The sequence below is a fragment of the Ochlerotatus camptorhynchus genome, unplaced genomic scaffold, assembly GCF_037179485.1.
Source record: "Ochlerotatus camptorhynchus isolate MF236.1 unplaced genomic scaffold, CSIRO-AGI_Acam_v1.1 ptg000498l, whole genome shotgun sequence".
Classification (NCBI taxonomy): Eukaryota; Metazoa; Arthropoda; class Insecta; order Diptera; family Culicidae; genus Ochlerotatus; species Ochlerotatus camptorhynchus.
The window spans coordinates 769,777-791,747 of NW_027040983.1; the positions used below are offsets into that span (position 1 = coordinate 769,777).

Consider the following 21,971-nt stretch of genomic DNA (forward strand, 5'->3'; position numbering starts at 1 on the left):
GGCAAATGGTAAATTGAGAGCTGGTTACTGATTTTTCAAATCCATGCGTCCTCTTTAAGGATGGACTTTAGCTCCCTCTTATTAAAACTAGGGTACGGAAAAAACTAGTCAGCTTATCTTAGAACTCAAAAATACTAACCGGTGGATCTTAACGCTATGATGATTAATGCCCGAAGTCATTGTTCAGTGCAAAATGCTTTACGATCTTAATCTCAAACCAGCCCTGATGAAAATATCATCCCCTGGATCGAATTGTTGAGGATAATAAAACTGTGATCAACACTTTTTCTCGAAGACTGAAAAACCAAAACAGAATTACTAATTCTTCAAGAGTTTTAAACTTCCCCGAAAGTTTAGACTTTTCTGTAGTTTTCAGTGCTTCCCGGAAGTTATTGGAAACGTCCATATTGAAGCTCCCGCAACATTCCTGAAGTTTGAATACATACTGGAAATTCCATGAGCTTCAAATTTCCATCAAAATCTCTAACATTCCCTGAGCTTCTCTGGACTTCTGGAATTTTTCTGTTATTCATGGGACTTCTCTGAAGACCCCACAATTTTCCAGAATTATTTCGAACACTTTTTAAATTCTTGGAATATGTTATAATTCCTCCTCACTTCTTGATAGCTGCTACAATTGGTTAACAGAACTGCTCTAAAGTTCTCTGATCTGCCTCGAAATACTCTGAACATCGCTGAAAATCATGAAACTTCCTAAAAAAATTAAACTTGTCTGAAATTCTGAGGACTTCCCTGAACATCTCAGAACATTCCTAAAGTTTTCGGTTTGTAATTGCCTTCAAGTCCATTCTAAGCCATATAAAACTCTTCAAAACCAAAATTGTTACATGGCTGATGTTCTCGAAATTCTCATGATATTTTTGGGACTGCTCTGAAATCAATGGATCTGTCATAAAAATCTGTATATTTCCCTGAAAATATTTTTGAAGTTTTTAAACTTTTCAGAAGTTTTCTAGACTGAAGCTCGTGGTGCTATCTTGAATTTATAGGATTTAACATTAATAGATTTTTAGCTTTCTCGAAAGTCTGGACTTTCCTGAAGTTATTGGGACTGCCCTTCAGATATCTGAACTTCCCCTGAGATCTCTAGAGCTGGCGTTCATGAAAGTTTACGTATCTTCCATTAAGATGCTTAAACCACATTAAACTAAACTGAAGTTTTTCCATTTTCCTGAAATCTATGGAGCTGCCCTGAAGCTATTGGAAGTTATCTGATTGATCTTAAATCTTCCCTGTAGTTCTAGACGTTCTTGGAGAATTCTGATCTACCCTCAGGTTTTTGAAACTTCATTAATTCTTAGAAATTCCTTGAACTTCTCAAAGATTCCCGCAGTTTTTTCTGATGTTAATGGAACAAAGGTTTTATACATTTTTCATAAATTCTAGGAACATCGTTAAAATTTCCGCTGACGTTTAGGAGACTCCCTACTTCTTTGAAGTTTATCTTCTTCTTCTTCTTCTTCTTCTTCTTCTTCTTCTTCTTCTTTTGCATTTCAAGCTTATTGCTTATTGCATATTAACTTACACCGTGCACAGCTATTAATTGAGAGCATTCGATGCTTGTATAATTTTTGCATTAGTATAATCATAGACCAGAAGGTCCCGAAGAAACGTGCTCAACTTTTTGTCTCAGCTCTGGTACTATCTTCGGTCCCAAGCTAATCGATTCACCCCTCGAAACATAGGAAAATCCACTAACCCCTCATTTTATCTGTCAAACTTTCATAGCGAATCAAAACAAACATAGTGTAATACTAGAATTTTGACTAGAATGGGGTACGTAATCGATTTGCTTGGGACCAGTAGGCTAGTCAAGTAGTGAGCAAGCATGGGAAAATTCATTCACTCGCGCGAGCACCACAGAATCAAAATAGCCATCCTCGCCTACAAACAGATTGCAGAACGAGGGTAAATTCTTCCTATAAAGTGACTCTGCAGCTCGACTCAGAACTGACAGCAGTAGAAGGAAATAAGGATAAACTGAAAGGCAGCCGAAAAATTTTCTCTAGCGAGGGAGAACCAGATTGAATGCGTAAAATCCGAATGCTAACGATTTAAATAGCCGAGTCAGATAGTTTTTGGCTCACTGATTTAAATCAGTTGAATTGGCCACAGCAGTTTTAAGTTATTTGCGTGACGCTTATTACAGTATAACAGTTTTCTCGATATTAATAGCGATTTAAATGTGTCAATGTATGTTTAAAGCTAGAAAATAAAAAGTGATTCTTTCTGCAAAATTCTCATTCAACTCACTCAGCAGAATGCAATCGTAAAAGGCTCAGCATGGAAAAAATAATAAGAGAGGCATCATCCACACTACTACACTCAGAATCATTCATGTTACGCTCAGCTGTCTGTTTTGCTCAATTCTGCATTCATCGAAGAAAATAGAAGCAATGCGATTACGAACGAAATCAGTTCGGCTCGCACAAGCTGCTGTTCGTTTCTGATGTTGTATGCGTGTGAGTGAGTTGAGAATGCAAAATGGAACGATTTGTCCCATGCTTGGTAGTGAACCAATTTAAAATCGTTAGTTTCGTATTGATTGTTGGTATAATTGTGTGGTAAGTAAAATCATACTCTATGCCCAGAAAAGTCGAGAAATTTGTCCCGAAAAATTCCTAGATCGGACCGGGAATCCAATCCAGGCCACCTCTAGCATGGTCTGCGCCTTTACGGACTGAAGAGGAGATTTACAATTTTTTGGATGGGAAAAGGGAATGTTAAGAATTTATGGGCCGTTCAATTTACTTCAGAAAAAAATCAGGAACTTTAAAGATGTTCCAATAAAAAAGTCCAGAAACTTCAGGGCCTTGCATACCTGAAGTTTCTGGACTTTTTTATTGGAACATCTTTAAAGTTCCTGATTTTTTTCTGAAGTAAATTGAACGGACCATAAGTTCTTAACATTCCCTTTTCCCATCCAAAAAATTGTAAATATTCTCTAACCTCGAGACAACCGCTAGTACTCGGTCCAGTTCCTTTAACTTTAAATATAAGACAGTAATAATGTAGAACGAAAATGATAGCTCGGCTCTGTAAAGTTTGTTTGATTGAGCCTGTACAAATGAAGTAATTGTAAAAAAAAATAAGTTCTTAACATTTTCATGAAGTTTTCGGAACTTCCCTAAAATTTCCGCAATTAATAAGTTCCTGAAATTAACTTGAAGTTAATGGAACTATTGTGAAGTTCTCTGAAGTTCATGTGACTGCCATTTAGTGTTCTGAATTCAGCTCTGAACTTAGTTTTAAAATTTATCTGAATGTTTTGGATATTCCCTAAAGTGCGTTGCAAGTTTTTGAAATTACTCTTAAAAGCTCTTACTTCTCTGATTTTTGTTCTGGACTTGCCTGGACGTTTCAGAACTTCTATAAAATTCCTGTAATTTTCCTGACAATAATAAAACTGTCCTGAAGTTCTAGGTAAACATACGTTTAAAAATCTTCTTCTTATCGCATACCGTGTACCCCCACTAATCTGAATCATACTTACATTTTTAATTTGAACTTCTAGTAACCCTACGAGCTTACAACCCCGCATATACTGACTTAAGAATTTCATAAAGCTCGAATTTCATAAGTGTGACTGATGATTTTTTTTTTCCTAGGGGCATCCCACTCTAAACTTTAGTTCCAATATTTATTAAATATTTTTAAATATCTCGTAAGTATCGCTAATTATTTTTAAGTATTTTGTTTCTAGGTTTTATTTTCATCGTAGTAACGTTTGTTTATGACCGGTTGCTAGTGCTGTGTTTGTTGTTTTGTTGCTCCATCAGTTCGATAATTTTAGTCGCGTGATCTGATCATTTTTTGAGTATAAAATTAGTTTATTTGAACTGAAGTGTGAATTCATTGTAAGGGGTAAGTATTTCAAATCTGCCTACGAAAGGATATAACAAAATGTATGTTTTTCAGTGATCTAAAATGTGAAAGTGAAGTACGGTCTTTTTGATCCGTTTTCTCTAACATCAGAATACTAGAAGACGATTGTGGAACCAAAGAGCTTTAAATGTGAACAGTCCCCTACAATTAAAGAACATTTAATTACTGTACAGTCAGTCTAGCGTGTTCATCATATGGAAGTGTTTCATGTTTGTGGAAGAATGTATGTTGTTGTTGACTGTATACAGGGGTTACTCAAAATAACTAGGATAGGCAAATTTTTGGTCAACCTTTGTAGTGTTGTAACTTCGTCAAATAAGTTTTCAAGTCAAATGCTCTTGGAAGATTCAAAATCGGATCATATTTGACAAAGTTACAACACTCCAAAGTTGACCAAAAATTTGCCTATCCTAGTTAATTTGAGTAACCCCTGTATATTATGAAATAAAAGCTGAACACAATGAAACTGTTTATTCTCAAGACTACTAAACATTTAACAGACTAATCATAGTTTACCGAACCACCGAATCTATAAATAACAATAATTTGAAAATAACAATATGGTTTTTTAAACGATAAAATGAAACATGGAAAATGGAGCATTTTTGTAAGGTTAACGTTCAGTTCATTAACCCATTTAATGAGCATGTCCCCAATATCGCCACATTTTTTTTTATAATCAGTGGCGTAAAATCATTGTAACTACCCACTAGAAGCTAGTTCAAGCATAGAGGTAACTCTAAGACCACTGGGTCCCGAAGAAAATCATTATTATTTTTGGCTCACTCAGTACTAGAACAACGGTTCCAAGCAGTCCCAAGCTATTTCACTCACCCCTGCATGTTCTGCATGAATCCACACACCCCTGATGTTGTCTGTCAAACTTTCATAGCGAATCAAAACAAACATAGTGTAGTAATAGAATTTCAACTAGAATAGGGTACGTTAATCGTTTGCTTGGGACCAATAGGCTACTAAAGTAGTGACCCAATTTAAAATCGTTAGTTTCGTATTGATTGTTGGTTCAAGCCTCTAAGGGAGCATCCATTAAGTACGTCACACTCTGAGGGGGGTGTTACAAATGTGTGACAACCAATGCATTAGGTAGTGGAACAAAGTGACGAATGGGAAGGGGGAGTACATTTTCTCTAATTTTTGCGAGGAGTGCTTAATGCATGCTTTCAAACTCAATGGTTCCAACACTACTGGTTTTTTTGGGGTGAAATAATAGATTTTTTTTAAATGAAACCTTTAGGACCATAATGTCCACATGGGAATGTTCAAAGTAAGCGTCTGTAAGAAAAATATCAGGTGAATTGAATGTTATGATAGTCAATTTTAATAACCGTTCTAAATTTTGTTCTGAACCGAATTTTCGATTTGAACTTGTCTAACTTGGCGACCTTTATGAGCTTCAAGTAGAAGGGCATCGTATGGGAGGAAATCCATGGGAATGTTGTTCATTTCTGTGGCCCATAATGCTACGGAAGCTATGAGACTCGGCTCTCCGGTTGCCGCAAGTTCCGATACCAGCTCCCATCAGCTTAAATGTTCGTAGTCATTATCACAGGATCAAGATCCTAGTGGGTGAAAACTTCGGTGAAAACCTCCGTGAAAACTACACTTATAACAAGATAGTCATTTCCAGATCTGTATTTTGAACGATACATTTAAACGAGCAATAGTCGAAAGGTTCCAATGGCCATCAGTATAGCTTCCTCCTGGGACTGGATCAAAGAGTCACGTACGATACGGTCAGTTGCGTGTAGTTAATTCTATTAATATTGAAACTCACAACTGTTTGACACCGGGACTTCTGCGCCGTCTCTGAAGGGGACGTGTCTGCATCCCTGACTGCTGGTCTAAGCCAGTCGGCAGTTGTTGGGGTGGGCACCAAAGGCTTGTTTTGCTTCCGGGTCTCCGGGCGTTGGCGAGGTAGGGAGAGTTTTCGGAATTATGAGAAGCTTTACAAAAAGGGTTAATTTAGCTTTACAAAAAGGGTTAGGCTTTAATTGAATGGTTTTATTGATCCAATGGCGGGCGAGAGGTGAAACACTTACGCTGCTGCAATAGAGAGACCGACCGCTGTCTATGTCAAGCTATAATCCTCGTGGCTATCGGCGGCTGTAGTGTGAACTTATCACAGATCCTGGGAGACCACGGACGTTAGCTGTCCCAGAGATTGCAATCTCGGTCTCCGAAAGGCACACTATCACCGCCTTATAGGCTCTTCACACACTACCTTCCAAAAGTGCACTCTAACAACGTGCCTCACGTCTCTGAACCCCATCCAAATTTCACCAGATCCACTCTGTTCCACAGCTCCAGACTCATTGACCTTCTCTCCTCTTCATCATAGCTCATCCACCACCCTTTTGTTATGCGTTTTGCTCTATCCGCTGTTCCATCGTGGCCCTCTTCATTATGGGACACTGAACACTGTGTCTTTTCCTATCGTCTCACAATTATACGCAACGAAAAACATTATAATGAATGTTAAATGTACACAAAATCAGATAAGATTTGAATCCAAACGTCGGATAAACAGACAAATGAAATTTGTTTATAGGCTATAGCAACCGAGCAAACAAACCATTGCTAGATATTTCATAAGTATTTCTTAAGTATTTATAAATATTCCCAGGTATCTATAGGTATATCGATAGAAATACAATGTTTAGAGTGGGTTGCCCCTAGTTTTTGTTTTCCTTGATTGAGTACCAATGCTACCGACGCCAGAGAGACAGCTCTCACACCTGGACGCAACCTATCGTCCCTTCAACTCATGGACCGGGGACCAACAGCTTTACTTCCCTTGCGAAGAAAGGCGTGATCAGAGATTTTATGTCTTAGAAAATCCCGACGGCGCCGACCGGTATTGAACCCAGGTTCTTTGTAGTGAGCGGCAATCACGCTTACCACTTCACTACTGATTAATGATTTTCGTCTAACATGAGGTAACTCTTATACGCCATTAATAATTTGATTTTCCCAACAGTTAAAAGACGAGTGGTCAACACACGGGCCCCGTAATTTCAATGTCCGTTGTTTGGTTCCAGTCTGTTTCGGTTTATTATCATACCGATTTCTTGTGGCTAAAATTTCTAAGTAGTTCATATGGAAATCTTACGTTCTTTTGTCTCAGTGTACAAGTCCTTATGGAGGTGGGTGTTTTATAAAAAAGAAATTTTTCGAGTTACGTAATATTTGAACGAGACCCAAGTGGGAAACTTATTATTTACAGTTTTTAATCCTATCGGGCCTGTTTAGAGAATATTTGAAATTGGAAAAAGGAGACTATTTATAATTACTATTTACAACTGCTATATACCATATACATATTGCTTATCAAAGCATATTCTGATGTGTTGCATTTCTACTTTACGCCTTTAATCTTAATTGAAAGCAAGAACGTGCTAACCGGGAGCTAACCGGGAGCTAACCGGGAGCTAACCGGGAGCAACAAGGAAACAGCAGTCTGATACGCTTTGGACGTGTATCATACTTGCAGAGCGGCTTGAATGTGTGAGTTTGAATTCGAAGAATATTGGTGATATTGGTAGTAACTAAAGCGTGCACATCTCGCTGTGCACTTGGACATTTGATTATTATAGGCAAACAGAGTCAAATAGTAAATTTTGTCACCTTTCCCTGCAGGAAGAGAAAATATTACTCGCTCTCACACTTTTGCCAGTTGCAATGGTCTCAATTACCGATGGTTGCGCCGGTTTCGTCTTTCAAAACGTGAGAGGTGAGAGCTTTCTGTGGCTCATTCAAAATTTGAATAGCTTTGCTGAATTTTCTTTAGATTTTGACACTGTTCTATCAAAAGATGTTTTTTTTTTGACTGATATTCTTTATTACACTTCAGTCGAAGAGTTAGCCTTTTTAATAAAAACGAGTATACATTTAAAACCCCGTACAGACTATGGCTTATATCATGTTATATAGGCTGTCTTGCATTGAGCACTCATACATAGGATTTCCAGTGAAAAATAGATGTATGAGTGCTCATTGCAAGACAGCCTATATTACGTGATATACGCTGTAATGTAAATGGGGTATAAGATAAGTTATGTCAACAGAAGATGATAGGCCCTTTTCAAAAGATACGCGAGGTCTCTGGCTCGGAGACAAATATTGACGCTACTTTATCAGAGTTTATCTTTTAACGGATCAAACATTATTTGAGAAATGTAATATGGGTATTTTCGGAACGATGACGACATGTAGATGCCAAAAATCGATGTCCGATGCCATTCTGTAACCCAAGATGTTGGCACTAGGGTTCAGAAAAAGTGTCAAATAACCTACAATATGGGGAAGTAAATCAATCTAAAAATCAATGATAAATAGCAGATTTTTAGCGATGGGCCCAATCTTAGATTCATAGGCCAACATTAGATAAATTTCCCCTACCTTCTTCAATTGATGCATGGGAATAACTGTCAGTCCGTTTCTTGGCAAATAATAAACGATTGCTTCTCTACGCTGTTCCGTATGTTATAAAATGTTGTCAAATATGGGGAGTCTGATCATTTTCATTTTTCGCTGCCTTTTTTTACGTAGAACTACGTCTTTATCGACTATACTGGGGTGCAAATCAAAACATATGTGTGGTGAAATAGTGTTAGGTTTTGAACGCTTGTAACTTTGTCATTTATTGATGAAATTAAAATCCAAATACGCCAATCGATAGGATATTACATAACAAATCTGCTGCAATATTTTCCATAAAAAACTTTTGAAAAATGTACAAATGATAATCTTCATTTCTTTTATTTAACGTCGGTCTCTGTTCCGCAATCTAGTGCCAATCACCGACGGACATCGATTGCCATCCATTGATGGCAATCGAATGTGCAGGAAGGCAGCTTCCACACCTGCGTAGGATATCGCACCCATTCAACAACACACATGGGCCGATAAATGATAATGTTATCTCTGTTTTCATGAAATAAACGTTTTTCCAAAACCCAGTACAACTTGGTTGCACATCGTTCTGCTTGAACCTGAAGGTCTTAGGCCTCTGCTCAAAATACCCATCTAAACGAGCTCATCGCGGATCTGTCGTCGCTGGGCGTCAAAGCCGAATGCAAATTGGGCAGAGTCGGCACCAAGGTGGTGCTCCGTACGAAACCAGAGTATGACTTGGTCGTCGCGCACCTGAGGACTGCCAAGGTGGAATTCTTCACCCACGCCATTCCCAGTCACAAACCGTTCAAGGTCGTCATCAGAGCCTACCAAACATCGACCCGAAGTTTATTGAAGATGAAATCAGCGACCGGTACAAGCTGGCCCCAATCGCCGTCTATCGGTTGACAAAGAGGGACGAGAATGTGAAGGCGTATCCGGATTGCCTTTTCCTGGTACACTTCCAGAAGGGAACGGTGACGCTCAACGCGCTGAAAGCCATCCACTCCATCAATTCCATCGTCGTCCGCTGGGAGCCATATCGTGGCGGCCATCGCGATGTGACTCATTGCCAACGGTGTCTGAACTTTGGACACGGCATCCGAAAGTGCAACATTGAGCCACGCTGTGGCAATTGCGCTCAAAACCACGCTACCCCCGAATGTGCTGCGGATGAAGCAGTGGCGTCCAAATGTGCCAACTGTGGTGGTGCTCACCAAGGATCCAACAAGCAGTGCCTTAAACGCGAGGATTTCAAGCGCATCCGAAAACAGGCGTACACCAACAACCAACCAGGACGAAGGAAGGATAAGACCCCAGCTTTCAGGGCGGAGGACTTTCCGCTTCTTCACGCACGGACAAGCGAATTCGCGGGAGCGATCTGCTCCCCCTAAAGAAACGTCTGAATCTCCTGCTGGACAATGCTCTCCTTCCCCCTGGATTCTGGAGACAACCAACAATGCAAAACAACTACCCCCGATCTGTTTTCAGGGGATGAACTGATGGAAATTTTCGTCAACAAGACCGGTACCAAATATATTATATTAACAATATGATCCATTCATGCCTTTTCCAAACATTGCAATGACGACCCGAAACATATTGCTTCACCCACCATCTAGCGTTGAAAAAGGTCAGCAAGAATCATACAATTACATCGAGGGGCGTGAGCACTTATTACAAAAGTAAAATTCAAATTATTTCCATTAATTACATTTCGTATTATACATGAAAATTTGTCTGACGTGTCACTGTTGTCGTCAAATCAAATAATATGCGGAAATACATACATTTGAAATATTATGCAAATTTTCAATTGGTTTACCCCTTGGGAAGATAAATAAATACAGTGGTAGCCTTTTTGGCCACATAGGCGCTTTCATCGCTAAAAATTCGGTTCGCCAGCTAAGCGAAAGGGTGGATCATGTTGTTAATATAATATATTTGCCGGTACTCTACGTAAGTGCCGCAATAAGCCCTGAACAGATCCAAGTACTCGGTAAGTTCATCATCCAGTATGGTGTCTAAACCGCTAACCATCGCTACCTGGAACGCTTGATCTGTAAGAGCAAACCAGATTGAGTTTGCCGACCGAGACCCACCTAAAATCCAGTGACACTTTCTGGTTGCCTGACCACAACATTATCCGACTTGATCGCACGAGCTCCAGGGGGTGGTGTAGCGATCAAAAAAGGGAATCAAGTTCTGCACTCTGCCCCGTACTTCTATCATCGAGGCCGTTAGTGTGGAGGTGGAATCACCAACTGGAAACGTCCAGTTTATCGCTGTTTACTGCCCACGCCAGTGTACCGGGGCCTCATAGCCTAGTCAGTAAAGGCACGGTATTACCAAGCTGGAGGCGGTGGGTTCGATTCCCGGTCCGTTCGAGGGACTCTTTCGGGTTGGAAATTTTCTCGACTTCCCTGGGCATAGAGTATCATTGTGTTTGCCACACAATGTACAAATTCATGCATTGGTATTGGCATCGAAAGCTCTCAATTAATAACTGTGGAAGTGCATTTAGAACACTAAGTTGAGAGCACGCAATAAGCTAATATGCGCTAAGTAATAAGCTTGAAATGCGAATAAGAAGAAGAAGCCAGCGTACCGCAAGCAACGGACTAGGAATCCAATTCAAGAACGACCTGACCACCATCACCCGTACTAGCTCCCGATTCATCGTTGGGGGCGACCTGAATGCCCGCCATGAAGCTTGGAGGAACTACCAGCGGAACCGGAACCTATTGTTCGACCACGCACAACATGGACTGTACACTGTGCAGTTTTCGGACGAACCAACTTTTTTTTCTCTCCAGGAAATCCCTCCACCCTGGACTTTTTCGTGTCGAACATCGGACTATCCAAGCCGGAGGCGCACAACGATCTCAGCTCCGACAACCAACCGGTGGTGACTGAAGTCGGTGTCAACGTGGTTCCTGCTAGAAGCTGCCTGCATAAAGACTACCATCATGTCAACTGGGTGCAGTACGGACGAATGATGGACTGCAACATCGAAGAAAATCCATCGCTCGCCACAGTAGATGACATCGACCGGGCGTTGGAAGGACTCCAACAGGCCATATCCTTGGTTGCGCGAATCGCCAGGACGGGACTTCATTTTCATTTTGAACACTTGGATTGATTCAACTCCAAGTAATTTTTCCAGTTCATCTTTGATCTGATCCAGGCATTCACCACTGGGCAGATCTTTCAAGACAGCCTTGAACAGACGGTCTGTGTTGGTGTCGTGAGTAAAAAAAAAGAGAGAAGACGTTTGAATCCGTCCAAGGTTTCAGCCAATACATGGCATTAACCCCGACGGCTAATTTGAAGTAAAAACCTGCATTTAACAAACTTCAAAACCCAAGTAACATTGCAAGCTTTATAGAGGTGTTTTATAGCATTCTAGAAGTCTAAATCATGGTCTACAGAACCCTCATAAAACCAAAATTGTTACTTGGGAAGTTTCGTGCGAAGATGCTGGAAATCGAAAGTGGTTATCACAATAGGGGGACCTTTTCCTTCTTGGCATTAGGCCGAAAAAGTTTGGTGGAATTTTGTCTGGATAATGGCTCATTCTAATCATCCGTGAGCATATCAAATTCATTGCTCAATTAAATTTCATCAAACGGGGGATCAAGAGATTGCCCTTTTTTGCTTAGGCGGCAGTAAAACGTTTCCCCAAATCGACTTCCAAGCAGATTATTATAAGAATTTTAAGGATTAAGAGGAATTTTCCAAATTGATATCTACCTCGGGTAGAGTCCAAACAAGGATCGAAGAGGAATAACAGTCGATCAAGGTAGAAAATTTTGCTGTTTATAGTGAGTGAAAAGTGCTGTTTAAATTGATTGTAGCTTTAGTAGCGGTAACACTTCCTTCAGCAAAATGCTAATAGTGCTAATAGATCCGCCGTAGGGGCCTCATAGCCTAGTCAGTAAAAGCATGGTATTACCAAGCCGGAGGTGGCGGGTTCGATTCCCGGTTCGGTCGAGGGAACCTTTCGGGTTGGAAATTTTCTCGACTCCCTGGGCAAAGAGTATGATTGTGCTTGCCACACAATATACAAATTCATGCATTGGTATTGCCATCGAAAGCTCTCAATTAATAACTGTTGAAGTGCATTTAGTAGAACACTAAGCTGAGAGCACGCAATAAGCTAATATGCCCTAAGCAATAAGCTTGAAATGCGAATAAGAAGATCCGCACGGCAAGACAGCATGATGCGGTCTGCACAATTAAACAAGATTTTATCAATCAACTGTAACGATCCAGTGCAAGAACATCAGCAACAACAAAAGCGAACAATATTAAAACCGGACGTAATCCACTATATGCGAACGGTGCTAGGTAAGGAGTTACTTGTGGAGTTACTTAGATCAGCTGAAGATCAGAAAGCCCTCTGCCCCCCAAGAATAGCTGCGCGCATCACAGTGGGTCGAAATCAAAAGAAGTGGGACATGGCTATTTGTGTGTAGCATTTGATGTCTTCTATAATGTTTTTGAATTTTTTGAGTACTTTATTTGAGTGGTATTTTTTTTCCTTAAGCGATAAACTTAAATAAAAATAACATCAACATCCTAAATCCTTTAAACGAAGAGATAGCGATTTGTTTCCTTCAGCAAAAATGTGCATTTGTAGAGCACTTACAACTTCGTACAGCATTGAAAAAATGGGAAAATTCAAACAAACTAGTTATGGTTAAAAAAACGGTTTTAAGGGGGTACAACCGTTTGTATCCCATTTTTAACCTATAACTTTGTCCACTTGAGAGATTTAAGATTGTCGTTTTCGGCAAAGTTTCTTAAAATGACTGCATCTTCAATATTTCCATAGATGTTGATCAATTTTAACAAGATATAAAAATGTTATTGTTATTTTATCTGATTGTATACTCCCCTCAAGGAAACATTTTCACCACTAAAACAAAGTATTCAAAAAATTGATAAACATTTGAGTAGACATCAAAATGCTACACTCAATTGTTTCATCGCAAATAGCCATGTCCCATTTTCTTTAATTTCGTCCCACTGTGCGCCGCAAGCTACGCACGTGGTTCTCGTAATGTTGTTTCACTCGAGGGTCTTACTGGCGCTGTTTTCAATTTATCAATACCTTATTGATCTGTCTGTCCGGATGCCCACCGTAGATTGCGCGCACAAGCCTTTTGTCCATTAGCCAACTTTGCACCGGGATAGAAAAGATCGTTGTAACAAAGTCAACAATTAGCCATTCATTATTCCATATCGATGAACCAACTGACGAACGACCACACATCAACAGTCCCGCCACTTTGTCACTCTGTATGCTAATGTCTGTTTATTTAAGTTCTGCAACAAGTAATTCAAGAATCAACAAAAGAGCTTCATCTCTGTCAACGCCGTGGCTATCGTCCGTCACAAACCTGATGTTGTTGTTAACCGGTCATCAACTGCAGTTGCATCTTGCATTCGTCATAGACGTCTAAAACAAGTACACGGGTAAGAAAACGCGCAAAAGTTCATTGCAGGGGAAGACCAATGCTGGCTTAGATGCTAAAAGTGAACGTGAAGAAAATTTAATTACTCAGTACACATTAAAAGCTAGAATTACAAACTCCATTCTAATCTGAGGGGATTAACCTTATTATTGGTCATTCGAATTCCACTTGCATCAAATTTCCAGCATTGATGCTCTGCAGTGAAGAAGCGCTAGTATCCATCCATGACTAATATAGACCCATCCGGGGGTTTCCCGCGATCTACGCATACGTTTCTTATACTTGCACTAACCGGTAAAACATCAATCATGTGTGCGTATGTAAATACATACAGACAACACAATAAAGTGAGTGTAACATCCGGACTTTAGACAAGCCGCGAACGCCGTCCTGATTACAATATTAGTCATCGAAGTGCGGAAATTGCCATTCTCATGTCTGCGTTTTGTTTCATGTCCCACGGTTCGCTAAACAACAGCCGTTCATTTAGATTGTGAACCATCTCCAGAACTTGCAGTTTAGCTCTATAGGGCTCTGCACACACCATGCAATTAGTTGCTTGTCATACATGTTTGTTCTGACAAGGGAGTTGCCGCAACTGAACGGCATCTCTTTCGATCGGACACAGAAATCATGCGCTAATTTATATCGCACGCATCAAATAGCTTGGTGTGTACGGAGCTTTTAGCGACGTACCGCCCAACGAAGCGGTACACAATGCTGAACTTAATTGTTAGACTGTGTATAATCTATGATGCGTAAACGATGGCCGTTCTTGGGAGAAAACTGTCTCAACTCTCGGAATTCGACCTTCAGGGGGTGTTTACGATTCGAACTAACACATGAAATTTGAATTTTTCCGAACAATTGTCTAAATAGTTGATTTGACCTACGTATTATTGGTTTAAATTACGCATTGATATGAACACAAAATAAATCCGGTTTTTTGCTCCCTGATTTTTTGAAGGAGGAAAAAACTTCAAAATAAAGTTGCAATGGCCCAACTATATCGAGTTACCGAATATAATTGAAAAAGTCTAACGCACATGGTTGCCATAAAAAACCAGCTTCGCGCTCTTTTTTTGGTGCCATAAAACTACCATCCTATAACAGTTCCGTATTGCCCTCTGCACGCGAACTCGCAAACACTTGCTGCCTCTGGTGGCCAGCACAGAAAATACGTTCGCCAGTGCGTTTGACAACCACCACGTCAACAGCGGCACCGTGTAATCAAAACAAACGCAATCGTCAATCAGTCAGTACATGCCTCGAGTAGTGCAGTGCAGTGCACCTGCAGAGTTCAAGAAAACAACACTTTAATAAACAAATCCAATTACAACAGAGCATCCAGTGGGTTGACCGCCGGTTCGATTGCATTCCGTTTCCGTCTTTCCAACTAGTCCAGCATTTCAAACAGCAATTAAAATGACAAAGCTGATGGAATGGTTGATGGCTGCGGTGGCGTTTTTCGGTGTGTATTTGGCCATCGTTTGTCGGCAGGTGAAGCATGATGTGTTCGATCAGTACATGTTAGAGATTCAACTGTCTCCGCTGATACTGCTGGTCCTATTTGGGGTAAGTAAATAAGTAAACCGGTCGTTCCCAATGTTGCTTTAAAATACAATCATACGAATCAAATTGCAGCTTTACTCGGTTACGGTGGTGCTGTATCGGACGCTTACCTTCAACAACTGCGAGGAAGCCGCCAAGGAACTGCTGGAACAGATCAAGGAAGCCAAGAAGGATTTGCGGAGTAAGGGGATGGTACTCAGCGATTAGATTTGTAGATTATTTTTAATGTTCTGAGCTAGGATTTTGAATGGATAGGAATACATTTGCTGGCAACATTTTAAATTGTATGATTTTATGGTCCGGGAAGTATTTATTTAAACAAAGAGTTAATTGTTTAAAATAAAATAAATAATATCGTTGAAACAAGAACCTAAAATAAATAATATCGTTGAAACAAGAACCTACCGATGATGGAAAGTCGATTACTGGGAAGAGCGGATCCAGACGATTTTGATTTTCAAACTAAATTGCTTGAAAATGAATATTTTCATCATATTTGTCTTCCCCTCCAAACGCTGTCACATTGAAATTTGCCGCAATCAAAGCAAACAAAGCAAAAATTGTTGACACCTGAAATTGCTCACCTCTGCATTGTAAAAGTTTGTAAGGGTTTCCGTTTCTTGTTTAACTCGAAAATTAATTGTTCCGTAAAAGGATGTGGAAAAATAGCCGGCAGGATCACATAAGCTTATTCCGTTTTTCAACGGATCCGGATTATTTCTTCCAGTTAACGACAATGTTATCAGAGTGAGCTCTCGTGTCTGCAGTAGTGCCAGTGCTTAAATTTAGATGAGAAGAAATCTGTAGATTGACCAATTCTTCACTACTTCAAATGAAGCAACATCTTCGAACTATACAGCGTTCCACACAACAGGTACGACATTGACGTTCCACACAACAGGTACGACATTGATGTTAGGAAATATTGGCATTATACAAAGAACTCCTCAAGAAAGTTAAACAAACCGAACCATATCAATCCGATTATCCAAATCCAATTCTTAAAAGGATCAGAATATGACGAGAACAACAATGACACTTCTGCTATACTTCCCGCTTGTTTTCGACATCGTCTTTCAAAATTTCCCCTACTTTTTCATGTTTTGAAAAATGTAAGCCCACTCGATGTTTTTTATGCTGACTGCGCTTTGAGTTAGTCCGCTTTCCCTAGGTCGATCACTTAACACCCACAGTCACCTATAGTGACTATATTAACACCTGCGTCTGGCGCAGACGGCGTTGACGGCGACTCTGTAACCGCAAACGAAGTGACAGACGACTAACTGGCGAAGAAAGTCGATCATTTAAAATAATGTGGTTTGCTGTAATAAAATTTTCTTAGGCTCTGAACCATTTGGTGGATTATTTTAACTTTTGGTTAAAATTTGACAGATGGAAAGTTATCGATTAACCCTGCTATCCGAGCGTGGTTACTTCTGACAGACAAGAAGTTAAATTTTGACAACCTTGGCTAAGTTCTGCTCGAAAACCGGTCGATCGACAGCACAGGGATTTTCGAACATAGAAAATAACTTTCGAAATGTCACTTTTAACCACGAGTTAAATTTAACTCGGCAAATGGTTCACAGCCTTAGAAGCTTGTGCCATCAGCCACCAGATGGGCTAGTATTTTTGATTTGATTTGAACAAAGTTGATTTTATGTGCAATGATCTTTGACAGTGTGCAAAGAGTGTATCATTTTGTCATTAAAAAAAAATGTTTATGCATTTCAGTTTTGAGCTGCTACGGGCAGGACTTCACGCAGGTCAAAGCATATTAACACCAAATACTGCTTTGTTGAAGATCTTGTGTCGAGCGGTGATGTATCCGTCGAGTACTGTCCGATTGAACGGATGGAAACGGACATGCTGATGAAGCCATTGGCAGCGGTGAAGCTTCGGGAACTTCGGACGGCATCTTCTTCTTCTTCTTCGCATTACAAGCTTATTGCATATCGCATATTAGCTTATTGCGTGCTCTCAACTTAGTGTTCTAGATGCATTTCCACACTTGAGAGCTTTCGATGCCTGTACCATTTTTGCATTGGTATAATTGTGTGGCAAGTCCAATCATACTTCTATGCCCAGGGAAGTCGAGAAATTTTCCAACCCGAAAAATTCCTAGACCGGACCGGGAATTGAACCCAGCCACCTCCAGCATGGTCTTGCTTTGTTGCTGCGCCTTTACCGACTGAGCTAAGGGAGCCTCCCCCCCCCCCCCCGACGGCTATCGGAGTGAAATTGAGGAGGAGTGTTGAGTCCCTAGTGCGGTGACAACATCATCGACGAAGAGAAACAATAATCCCTGTGTGGCAAATCAAAATCTCTTATGAGGGGGTTAGAAGAAGAGGGGTGTAAGTGAGTTTGATCGATTATCTTCATCGACTTTCTCTTTTGATAGCCACAGCTTTATAAACAGATTTTGCGCTATTTCTGCCATATAGTTTGATAAAGAAGGTGCTCATCTAGCATCCATATTGGCACACGAATCAAGGAATGTGTTTGCAGCTGAATTATTGATGAATCTACGTTACGGTCGACCAGCAGATGGAAATGATAATGACGTTTTGCTACCTGTCAAATCGTATGGAATATTTTTTAGTACATCATCACTTTTGTGGTTTTGGTTATCAAACCTAGGTGTCGCATGCACTGGTGCAGTTTCGCGTAGATTCATCAATTAACGAAAGAGAAAGTCGATGAAGAGAATCAATCAAAGTTACTTACATCCCTTTCATTCTAACCCCCTCATATGTGTTCTCTCCTGCAAATTGTAAACGACGTACTTTTGTTATTTCCGTGATCCGAGTTCCTTTTTATCCATTCCGGCAGTAATTGCCAAGATTCGGGAGGAGGATTGGTTGGAAGATGCCGTATGGCCAATCTTCAAAAAGGGCGACAAGTTCGACTGCTACAACTACCGCGCGATCACACTGCTAAGCGCCGCCTACAAGGGACTCTCCCAAATTCTATACCGCCGCCTGTCACCATTTGCCAGAGATTTCGTGGGACAATACCAGGCGGGATTCATGGGTGCCCACGCTACCGTGGTCCAAATTTTCGCGATTCGGCAAGTTCTGCAGAAATGCCGCGAATACAACGTGCCCACATATCATTTGTCCATTGATTTCAAATCCACATACGACACAATCGATCCAGATCAGCTATGGCAGATTATGCACGAGTACGGATTTCCGAATTGGTCATGGCGACAATGGATCGAGTGTTGTGCGTTGTTGCAGTATCGGGGACACTCTTGAGTCCCTTTGGATCTCGAAGGGGGTTACGGCAAGGTGATGGACTTTCGTGTCTGCTATTTAACGTTACGTTAGAAGGTGTGATAAGAAGGGCTGGGATCAACTCCCCGGCAAGGTGACAGATAATCTTAGTTTCACGTACCCACAGAGCTGCCAGGTGGTTTTATAAAAAATCTGTATCCACTCTATTAAAAAATCTGTATTTTCTGTATTGACGATTTTTTTTCTTAATTAATCATGTTTTGTTGTTTTACAAATACAGTGCATACAAAATAACCATAAAAAGTGCTTAACCACCTATTCGGGCTATCGTACTAACCATACGGGATATAATTGCGCCATTTGTGATATCGTCCGTACTTATTTATAAGAGTGATATGAAGCCGTTTGAAAATGTATGGAGATTTTAGTTTCTATTCATTTTTTTCCTGATAAGCAGTTTTAAATGCAAAAAAGTGCACGAGTTCATTACTATTTGATATTTTTAATATAGATGAATACAATTAATTACATCATTTGTGTGGTAGTTACACCGAAAAGTCGAGAGATGTCGCCCCGCCAGTGCTGGTAAAATCATTTTTGCAGTATGGAGAATATCAGAAAATCCGCAATTTCTTACGAAATACATTTTCAATGCGAAACTACCGTGACGGGCGTGACTGCGTTTTCCGTTGGAGGGAGTGAGAGAAGCATAAAAGAAACAGCAACGCCTCGAGCAGATCCCACTGCAAAAAATATGGTTTTTAGCACAACAATTAATTTTGGAGAGAAGGGGTGCTGATAAAATCGAGCAAGTTATTTTGTTTTTATAAATTTTTAATTTTTTTTTTTTCTCAAGCATTTTATAAAAATCTGTATAAATCTGTATTGTAATTTAAAAATCTGTGATAAATCTGTATTCTGTATCGGGTCTGTATTAAGATTAAAAAATCTGTATAATACAGATAAATCTGTATAAATGGCAGCGCTGCGTACCCACTTGCAAATCAAGAGCAAATTTTCATTAGGTCGTAAGTAACAATGTAAACAAAAACGAGATTTACGTGCGATACGATAGCTCAAGCGTACATTAATGTGGATTTAAATTTTCATGGTGATGTTTTGATAGTAAAACATAAAATTTGCACATTGAAAAATCGACTTATGCCACACAACCATACAACAATACTACTTTGCGACATTGGTCGGTTTACCTGTAAAAAGACTTATGTAACGCTCATAACGTCTCATCGTTTTCGACAATTTTCTGTCAAAACGTCTTATAAACGAAATTCGACTTAAGTCACCTGTCAAAATCAGAAGGTAAATAGAGATTGCTGAAGTGTGATTGTGTCTGTGATTTATTTTCATCAGGAAAATATTTTGCTATGGGAGCAATTTTCCTGATGAAAACATTGTGCATATACGTATACGCGACGTCGCTCAACATAGTTTGTGTACGATAAACTTCGGTAATCTCTATACTCTGGTCGATCCAATTAAAATGTCAATTTCCTCTTGCTGATGCAGCTACTCTTTGCCGTCATCCAGCTGAATAAATCCGCCACCGTGAAACGACACGGATCAATAGATTCAACTGTTTTTTGACCGTCAACAAGAATGGACGGTGATTCGTCAGCTCAGAAAGGTAAGCTTGACTGTGTTCTCTTGAATAATATATTATCTAGTTTTCAAATTCATTAAACCTATTTTAGTGCCGTTAAATCGTTCATTTGGAGCCGAGTTCAAGAAATTTCTATTGAAGCCTTCGTGCACAGTAGCACAAACCGGCATCCTCAGATCGGGTTCGCGGTCGGATGCTAGTTCTACGTTTTCTGATATCGAAATAAGAAATAGTAAGTTGGTTTTCATACCCTTTTTAATATGTAAGTTAATGTTAATGCACCTATTTTAGGTACCAATGCTGGATCATTTGGTTCGGAGATCGTCCCCAGAGCGGGTTCCCGGTTGGATGCAAACCGTTCTGTGATTTCTGCTATCGAAACAGGAAATGGTAAGTTGATTTTCATACCCTTTTTAATATTTTAGTTAATGTTATTGCTCCTATTTTAGTTCCCAATACCGGTTCATTTGATTCGAAGATCATCCCGAAATCGTGTTCCCGGCTGGATTACAACCGTTCAATAACCGGACTCGAAGAAAACATCAATAAGGATCATTCTAATGCACAGTCTGTTCAAAAGGGTAAGTGTTGATACTTTTATATTACATTTTGTGCTTAACCCATGTCATGCTTTAAAAGAGGAGAGCGGTTTCACATTCTTTGAAGAAAAAAGTACCGTCAAGTCGCCATTCACCGTGCCTAAACTTTCCTCAATTTCTCGTAACAAATCATCCTAATCATACATTTTTTTTTTAGCGTCGTTGAACTATCCATTCAGTTCGGAGTTTCATAAATCGCTGTCTAGTTCTACGCGCTCGGCATTCCAGGACTTGAGCAGCATTGAAACTCCAAAATCGCTGTCTAGCTCTACGCGCTCGGCATTCCAGGACTTGAGCAACATTGAAGCTCCAATGTCGAATTGGCCTGGTAAAACAATAGCTAATGAATTGAAACGATATGCAGGTCGCATTGTTGAAAAGGGTAAGAGTAGTGTTTCAATTACATTTATTATGTCGCGCTCTAAGGTGGGCGGGGGTGATAAAAGATGTGACAAGAAATGCACTAGGTATTGGAAAAAACGTGGGTGTTAAATATTTTCTCAATTTCGCGTGGCATAATTAATGCATAGCCTCTATCTCGGCCTCTATACCCCGTTCAAAGTACAGCCTATATGCGATATATGTAGAGTATCTTGATACCAATCGTCATCCATATCATTTCCAGCGAAAGTTACGTGATATAGGTTGTTGTGTGAACGGGGTATAAGATAAATACAGTATTGCATATTAAATTTGAATCTGACTAAAACATTTCCAGTGTCGAGTGGTTCATTCAAACCAAAACTTGAAAAATCCAGGTTATCCTCTATTAAACCTGCATTGAGGAATCTCAGTAGGGTTAACACTGAATCTGGTCGGAAAGGTAATTTTTTTTTTTTTTTACATTACTAATATCTGGCAGAATATCTAATGTAGCCAATTTCAGTGTCGTTCGATGGTTTGTTTACGTCAGAACCCGACAAATCCTTGTCAGTATCTACGCGCTCGGCAAGAGTACGTTCGCAGAACTTTGAAATGCGTCATGGATCCAATTCTCGTCGCCTTGCCTTGCCTGGAGAGAAAATCGTGAAATATTCGATATCACAGCCGGCCTTCAAAGTACGGAGAGGTAATTATTAACACTCTCCTTTTTATTATTAGAACCACATTAATTAATTAAACATATTTCAGCGCTGTTCAC

The 21,971-nt window shown here is 40.0% G+C and overlaps 2 protein-coding genes across 2 annotated transcripts; both read left to right on the plus strand.

Annotated features, from left to right (window-relative positions):
* Positions 1 to 15,073: 15,073 nt before the first annotated feature.
* Dpm3 (Dolichyl-phosphate mannosyltransferase subunit 3) lies at positions 15,074 to 15,688 on the plus strand. Its single transcript, XM_065235590.1, has 2 exons — positions 15,074 to 15,374; positions 15,444 to 15,688. The coding sequence occupies exons 1-2, from the start codon at positions 15,225 to 15,227 to the stop codon at positions 15,576 to 15,578; spliced, it is 285 nt and encodes a 94-aa protein (XP_065091662.1). The 5' UTR covers positions 15,074 to 15,224; the 3' UTR covers positions 15,579 to 15,688.
* A 4,539-nt stretch (positions 15,689 to 20,227) lies between these two features.
* LOC135712645 (uncharacterized) lies at positions 20,228 to 21,971 on the plus strand. The gene is made up of 7 exons (XM_065235599.1): positions 20,228 to 20,255; positions 20,323 to 20,463; positions 20,523 to 20,621; positions 20,681 to 20,812; positions 20,988 to 21,212; positions 21,549 to 21,653; positions 21,717 to 21,971. Exons 1-7 carry the CDS (start codon positions 20,228 to 20,230, stop codon positions 21,908 to 21,910), a joined length of 924 nt encoding a protein of 307 aa, XP_065091671.1. The 3' UTR covers positions 21,911 to 21,971.

Excerpts from the sequence above, each read along its gene's own strand:
- Dpm3 (XM_065235590.1), top strand. The coding sequence starts at position 15,225 with ATGACAAAGCTGATGGAATGGTTGATGGCTGCGGTGGCGTTTTTCGGT. Across the intron at positions 15,375-15,443 it reads TACTGCTGGTCCTATTTGGG|CTTTACTCGGTTACGGTGGT; the intron begins GTAAGTAAATAA and ends ATCAAATTGCAG.
- LOC135712645 (XM_065235599.1), top strand. The coding sequence starts at position 20,228 with ATGGACGGTGATTCGTCAGCTCAGAAAG. Across the intron at positions 20,622-20,680 it reads TGCTATCGAAACAGGAAATG|TTCCCAATACCGGTTCATTT; the intron begins GTAAGTTGATTT and ends CTCCTATTTTAG. Across the intron at positions 21,213-21,548 it reads AGGTCGCATTGTTGAAAAGG|TGTCGAGTGGTTCATTCAAA; the intron begins GTAAGAGTAGTG and ends AAACATTTCCAG.